A 7,130-nucleotide genomic window follows, 5' to 3' on the forward strand; every position below is an offset into this window, starting at 1 on the left:
GAATGGCAGCATGCCATGGCAGAGGGCCGCAAATTTGAGTTCCCCGAGAACATGACGGCCGACGAGATGGCGAAGCTCGGCGTCCTCATCTCCGAGAACGACCCACCTGTGCAGCCGCCGCTGCCCCGCTATGCCACGGGCGTCATGCCTCCGGGCATGTCGGAGGATGAAGCCCTTCGACTGGCGCTCCAGGACTCGGCCGCGCCACAACCGCCGTTGTACAACCCCTCGGCTCCTCCTCCACAGCCGCATCCCTGGGCGCCTCCACCGCCGCCACAGCCGCATCCCTGGGCGCCTGCACCGCCGCCACAGCCAGAGCCCTGGGCGCCTCCACCGCAGCCAGAGCCCTGGGCGCCTCCACCGCAGCCAGAGCCTTGGGCGCCTCCACCGCAGCCAGAGCCCTGGGCGCCACAGTCAGAGCCCTGGGCGCCTCCACCTCCAACACCGCCGGCGCGCCCGGCGTACACTCCCCCGGTTTCCAACTGGCCGTGGACGGTACCGGAGCTCATTGTGCTCGACAGCGATGACGAGCAGTAGTAGGCGCACGCGTTTAGGGTTTATTTTCATGTGTTTAACTATGTAAATTATGTTTTCATGTTAAAAAAATGATTCGGCCAAAAAAATGTGTCGTGCCGCTGGAGCCCCCCCCCCCCCCCCCCCAATGCAAACGGACGCGCGGTCGATTTCGACCATTTCGGCCGACGCAAACGGACGTGCGCGGATATTTCCGGACGCTAAAATGTTTGCCCTAATTCTACATTGAAAAGTGTGATGTTATGGTAGTAGCTAGTTACCACAACCATCTTTTTCTTCATTCAATGTCATGTCATGTCATCAATTTGCTTAGTTGACAATGCATGTCCCAAGATCGTCAATTGACCAATATAATATAAGATTTACAGTACAAAAATTATACCAATAAAAAAGTACAATATATGAACTTTCCAATGATATATATTTTGTAGTATATATCTTGTATTACGTTTGTAAAATTTGAGACATAGGAATACACGTAAGACCTGTAAACCGGGAAGTACTCTATGTTACTACCTTAGTTACTCTACCATGAGTAGTCTTACATTCGATTACATCATGTGTCACGTAGGTTTGATACACATGAAGTGATACTGCATGAACCACGTTATTGTATGAACATATCATTGACTGAATCATCATCGTTCTGATTACTTGGATCTGGCTTCCTCTTCTCTGCTAGAAAGCTAGAATTACTTTCCACCTAGCTTTGGAAATTCAGAAAGTAACTTTCCAATCTGAGACTGGATTCCCAAATGCAATAGCTTTGAAACACTCAACTTTGCCTTCTTTGACTTTCTTCTATACGATTGATACACATTTCCATTGTATCCTCGAAAAAAAAAATAGCTTTGCAACACGGGCTTCAATTACCATTGCACATGTGGTGCAATCGCGTATTCGGTCCACCAACTGCCATACTAAATGATTGTGGTACTCCCTCCATCCCATGAAATATATTTTAAGTTTGTTTAAACTATAGCTATAGAAAATGGATATGTTCAAATTTAAATAAAGTCAAGATAACTTTTATAAAACGCAGGGAGTAGTAACCTTTCATTTCTGCCCAAGAGAGTCTAATGAGACAGCCTATGAATTGGGTAGGCAAGCCAATCGATCCAACTTGGGTCCCTGGCTAGATGATCCTTATTTTTCTGATGACTAAGATTGTAAGACACTTGACTATTATTGAGTAATAAAGGTTACTCCTATGTTTTTATTTACTTCGCGTTTTGGTTTAGTTAAAATCATAAAAAATGATTAAAAATATAGGAACATATATCAACAAGCATAATAATAATGGCATATAAAATGAAATGTTGTTTATGACAATTCTAATGTCCTTGCATTCCATGAAAGTTGTCTTAGGTTTGTTCGTATGTAGATACATTTAAATTTAGAGAAATCTAAGGCAAATTCCATGGAAGCGGAGGGAGACAAAGAATATGTTGATATTTTTTTTTCTGAATATTTAGTCAAACTTTATATATTTTAGCTTTGACTAAACTTAGAATGCAAACTAGACCCTCTGTTACAAAATAAGTGACATAAATTTACCTACAGAAAACGTTTCTATACCTAAAATGTGTCTAATGTATTCGTACGGTCAAAAAGTTGAGACAATTATTTTGGAACAGTTTGTGAACAGAGGAATATTACTTGTGAAAAGAAAATCAGGGTGCCGGTTCGCAACAGAATCTCGTGGGTCCCGCTCCCGTAACGGATGATCTACCCCCTCCCTCTCCGATAAAATCACCGTCGCGTCTCCCGTCCGTCCGTCCTTACTAATAAACCCCGGCCGTCTTCAACATCCCGCTCATCCACCGCCATTACCTACAGCACCCAGAACGAGAGAGCTCGGTTGCCATGGACGAGAAGCGGCGGCTCTGGATGGAGGAGGCGCTCACGGTGCCGGAGACGCTCCTGCACGTCGGCACCTCGGAGGGAGCCCTCGCCAGCATCGACGACGCCTGCAAGCTGCTCGGCGACAACATCTGGGGATCCGAGCACGACGACTACAACTACGACGACGCCGAGTCCGCGCCCGACTCCTTCTCCCAGCTATCCGAGCACGGCGACGACTCCAGGGTCCTCCTGGCCACCTCCTGCGGCCTCGAGCACACCATCTGCACCCGCCTGCTCACCGCCGTCGGCGCCGAGCAGAACTTCCGCCCCGTGCTCCCGTTCTACCCCACCAGCGCCGGCAACGGCATCTTCGGCTCCCAGAGCGACGAGACCCGCATCGCCCGGACCGCCGAGCGCTACTTCGGCTCCGAGGGATTCAGTTCCCAGAGCGACGAGACCGACATCGCCCGGGACGCCGAGCGCTACTTCGGCTCCGAGGGATTCAGTTCCCAGAGCGACGAGATCGACATCTCCCGGGACGGCGCGCGCTACGACGAGCTCTTCCACGGCACGCTGATCGGCAACGCGGCCTTCGACTACTGGGCCAACCGCATCGCCGGCGCGCACGCTCCCGACGGGCCCCTCGCCGCCGCCCACCGCGAGATCACGCGCCTCGTCGCGCTCCACGGCGAGGCCGGCCACGTCCTGGCCCACTGCGCCGCGCCCCTCGGCCTCCCCCTCCGCCACGACGGCGACGACCCGGACCGGGCCGCCTTCCTCCCCAACGCGCACGCCGCGCTGCGGAGCCTGGGCGCCGCAGCGTCGGCCACCGCCGCGGCCGAGGACTTGATCCGCTCGCGGTCCACGGCGCGCTCCTGCAGCGGGTCGTGGTCCGTGGTGACGCGGCTCGTCGACGACGCCAGGCGCGACGTCCTCGAGGCGCGCTGCGCGGTGGAGCGGATGCAAGACGCCGCGGTGGCCGACTTCTTCCACGCCTGGAAGGTCATCAAGCGCGCTCCGTCCTGATTGCAGGCAGCCGCCTCCACACTGCAGACTCCCAATTCTTTCCGCCTCCACGGCGTGTTCATGGTTCGTCAATAAAACTTGTTAGATCATGGCCGAACGATCAAAATCTACTGTAGGACAGTAAGAGTACTTCTTAACAGCATTGCGTCAGTACACAAATGCACGCACATTTCTGTTTCGTTAGCGAAAATGTTCCAATAAAACGCAAACTGTACATCTTTCTTGGGTAATTCCTGTCTGTATCTGCTTCCAATACTTACAGCAACAAATAAGATGCAACTTCAGGTATACCTGTTGTCTCTTGTACTGGGCTGCCAGTACACAAATGCACGCACATTTCTGTTTGCTTAGCCAAAATGTTCCAATACAACATCTTGGGCAGTTCCTGTCTCTATCAGAGTCCAATACAGCAACAGATAAAATGCAACTTCATGTCAGTGTACCGGTTATCTCTTGTCGAAACATTGATACACAGGAGGCTTTGCAGCATGGCCCACAGCAACTGCGTCATCAGCAGACTAGATGGTATAACAGTACAAGTACCAAGTTAACCTGTAACTCACCACAGATAACAGGCTTGTATTCAAATGGCTCAAGCACCATGGTGTAACAAAGGCTACAGAAAAACCATGTTGCAAGCTATCACAATCCGCAACAAGATAGACAGATAAACAAGAGTATCATGCAAATCTCAACACAGCAACTTATACAGCTAGCAGCGGGCACAGCACAACTGGATCTTGGAGTGTCAAACAGTGAAATGACCCTTGTCTACCTAAGATTCATTGTCCAGAACCTAACATCGGAGGAGCAAGTACTATAGAATCAGAAGGCTGAACCACCTCCTTTTGTTTTCCCTAGCAGAACATCTTTCGCCTCGTTGATCTTCGACGCAAGGTAGTGGCTTCCACCCGCGTCCGGATGGTTGGCAACCATGACCCTCTTATGTGCCTCTTTTACCTTATCAGGACGGACGTTTTCCCTGGAGGAACCAAAAGAAAACAGGGCAAGTTAACAATGGCAATACACAAAACAAATCTTAAATTGCAAAAAAAAAGAGGCTAAATCAAACATAAATGTCACTTCGATACATTACACATTCAAATTTAGAAAGAAAACTCGAGGATAATTCTACATGTTGGAAACAATTAGAACGGTGGTCAGTGGCACCAGGCAGAAAGGAAAACGTTCTTATATTGAGTATTGGCAACTTCATCTTCAAGGTTTCAGTAGCATGTTCTTGAGCAACAGAGCACATATCTTTTTTTTATGTAGAGACGGCGTCAAGATAATATTATTGCGATGAGGGGCTCAATTTGACAGGGGGGTATTATTTTATACTGCTGCATTTAATTGACCAGCAGGAGAAATTGAAAATAGTGAACAGAGCAAATAGTGAACACATAGCTTGTGATGGAGATGCCAGATATGATCCCAGCACCCAGCTTTAGATGGAAACTGTATCCTTTTATGTGCAGACAAATACCCAAAAGCCTCATTTCGATGGCTTTGAACTTCGAAATAGGTGGGATCCCAACCTGATGCATGTACTACCTCTGTTCCTATGTAATTGACGCTGGACAGAGCTACCAACATGCACACGTCTACACAAGGCTGCATCGATTTAATAGGAACGGAGGGAGTAGATGAAACCAAGGTCCAAGTAAATTGGACCAGGGAACCAAGAATCTACATTCGCTGTAACCAAATGATGTCTAATGGTTTTGTGGGATTATCAATGTATTCAACTCTACATCCAAAAGGCTTCTTGCGGAACAAACTTAAACCCACATATATTACCACGACATATATCAACTTCAGCTATGGCCTATTTCATCTTTCTTAAATCTTGTTCAGTTTGGTCACTCTGAAGGACTGACCTCTCAGAACACAACCATTTGTGTGCTTCTTAACACCGGTCTGCAGAAGGGTGACGGTGACACAAGAGCATAGATCAGTTAAAGATCATGATATTATCATACACCTGTTGGACACATGGCTGAGATGCAAACAGTGGTTGACAAGAGGAAGAAGTTGACTGGACGCTCTACTCCATTATGATTAAATTTAGAACTCTCATCTTGCATCTCAATTTAAAGGCACTGAAAACTAGCTGATGCTTTTGCCCTTAGATGGCTTTCCTACCGAAAGTGTTCTTTAGTTGGAACTGACCGAGCTGAGCTCCTTTTGAGGTATGCCAGTTGTCTACTGATGAACCAACTTAAAACTGCATCTATAATTTGTGATATATTTAATTGGCTTAGTGAATCTATCACAATGAAGGGCGGGCCTGGCGCAGTGGTAGAGTATCTCCACTTGTGTTCCGAAGGTCCTGGGTTCAAATCAGCCTCCTTGCATAATAAAAGGCAAGGGAAATGCTGCCTAGAAATACCCTTCCCCAGACCCCACAATGTGTGGGAGCTTTCAGCACTGGGTACGCCCTTTTTAGTGAAAAGCTATCACAATATGCATGTGTCCATATTTATCGAGGAGTACGAAGTATAGACTACAAAAATATATTTTATTGTGCCCTTATGCAGTATCCCCACATGGTGTCATGCCAAGTCTAAAGTATCCTACACATAGTGCAGGGAACGGAAAGGAAGCTAGGGCAACTAACTGCAAAATATTAGTACAAACTACCTCAGCAGACTTACCAGAAAAAATAATTATTGCAGGAAATGTAAAGGATGCTAATAGTAATAGTGATCTACTCACTTCATTTTTTGAAGGAAATTTAGGATACCAGTTTGGGCTGGTACTGAGAATTGAGAAAGCGAACTCTTCCCATGAGGCTCATGGCAGTGTGAAGGGACCAACATTAGTTCTCTGAGCATGCTGTGCTGCGTCAATTCTATGTTAACCTACTCCAATCCTTCCCCCCCCCCCCCCCCAAGTGCTATGCTGGAGATGTACACGACTCAACCCAGTTTTCAACAGGATGAGATGCAGCTAGAATCCTAGAGGCGAATATATGTATGCCAAGAGAAACATAAAGAATAATTGACTCTGGCATGGAAATTATGCTTTTGTAATTTGTATAGCACACACCTGATACCCAGGATTAGACCAGCTTCCCTTCGGGTCATTGTAGCTTGAAATCCACCTTCGTAGAATTTACGCATCCTTGGGACTATGGGCCTTGCCTTGTAAGCATGCCAAGCCTGGATGCTATATCTGCCCGCAAGAGCAGCGCCAGCAACCGCGAGTCCAGCAATGAGTGCTGTGGCCTGCAGAAATTGAATAAATGTAAACAACAGAAATTGTAATATTGATGTGTTGCGTATCCAACTTTAACTTCTTTTCATACACTACATGCATGCTTCATGCACCAGAGTGGAAAACCATCGGCTGGTTAAATAATCTAACAATGAATAAATAAATAGGATCTACTGATAATATGCACGAATGGGGTGAGACAGCCGGAAATTGCTTGTAGATTACGAATACGTAACAAAGCATCCATGAGTGGTTAGTTCTTGACAAATATTGCTGAACTGTTAATCAATATTTAACTATAGAAAAGAGATCTTGGATCCAGTGAAGTACTAAAAATGTGAACCTTCATTTCATCCAGAAAAGCATCTGAAATTCAGAATGATAAGCATTAAGACCTGTGAATCAAACATTTGTTTACACTAATTTATTCCATTCTAGCGATATCCCATGAGTGGTTACTACGAAACAGATGCTAGGGACCCAATTAATCAACAGAAGGATACAAG

At 46.9% G+C, this 7,130-nt stretch overlaps 2 protein-coding genes across 2 annotated transcripts; one reads left to right on the forward strand and one right to left on the reverse strand.

Moving 5' to 3' along the window:
• Positions 1-2,400: 2,400 nt before the first annotated feature.
• On the forward strand, positions 2,401-3,405 carry LOC124664663. Its single transcript, XM_047202128.1, has one exon. It carries the CDS (start codon positions 2,401-2,403, stop codon positions 3,403-3,405), a length of 1,005 nt encoding a protein of 334 aa, XP_047058084.1.
• A 591-nt stretch (positions 3,406-3,996) lies between these two features.
• On the reverse strand, positions 3,997-6,630 carry LOC124665723 (mitochondrial import inner membrane translocase subunit TIM14-2-like). The gene is made up of 2 exons (XM_047203109.1): positions 6,457-6,630; positions 3,997-4,387 (listed from the first exon to the last, which is right to left on the reverse strand). Exons 1-2 carry the CDS (start codon positions 6,528-6,530, stop codon positions 4,231-4,233), a joined length of 231 nt encoding a protein of 76 aa, XP_047059065.1. The 5' UTR covers positions 6,531-6,630; the 3' UTR covers positions 3,997-4,230.
• Positions 6,631-7,130: the final 500 nt, after the last annotated feature.

The sequence above is a fragment of the Lolium rigidum genome, chromosome 6 (genome assembly GCF_022539505.1).
Source record: "Lolium rigidum isolate FL_2022 chromosome 6, APGP_CSIRO_Lrig_0.1, whole genome shotgun sequence".
Lineage (NCBI taxonomy): Eukaryota > Viridiplantae > Streptophyta > Magnoliopsida > Poales > Poaceae > Lolium > Lolium rigidum.

Bases quoted from the DNA above. Each gene is read 5' to 3' on its own strand.
- LOC124665723 (XM_047203109.1), bottom strand. From the start codon at position 6,530: ATGCGTAAATTCTACGAAGGTGGATTTCAAGCTACAATGACCCGAAGG. The intron at 4,388-6,456 runs GTGTGTGCTATA...TGGTTCCTCCAG, and splicing joins GGTCTAATCCTGGGTATCAG to GGAAAACGTCCGTCCTGATA.
- LOC124664663 (XM_047202128.1), top strand. From the start codon at position 2,401: ATGGACGAGAAGCGGCGGCTCTGGATGGAGGAGGCGCTCACGGTGCCG.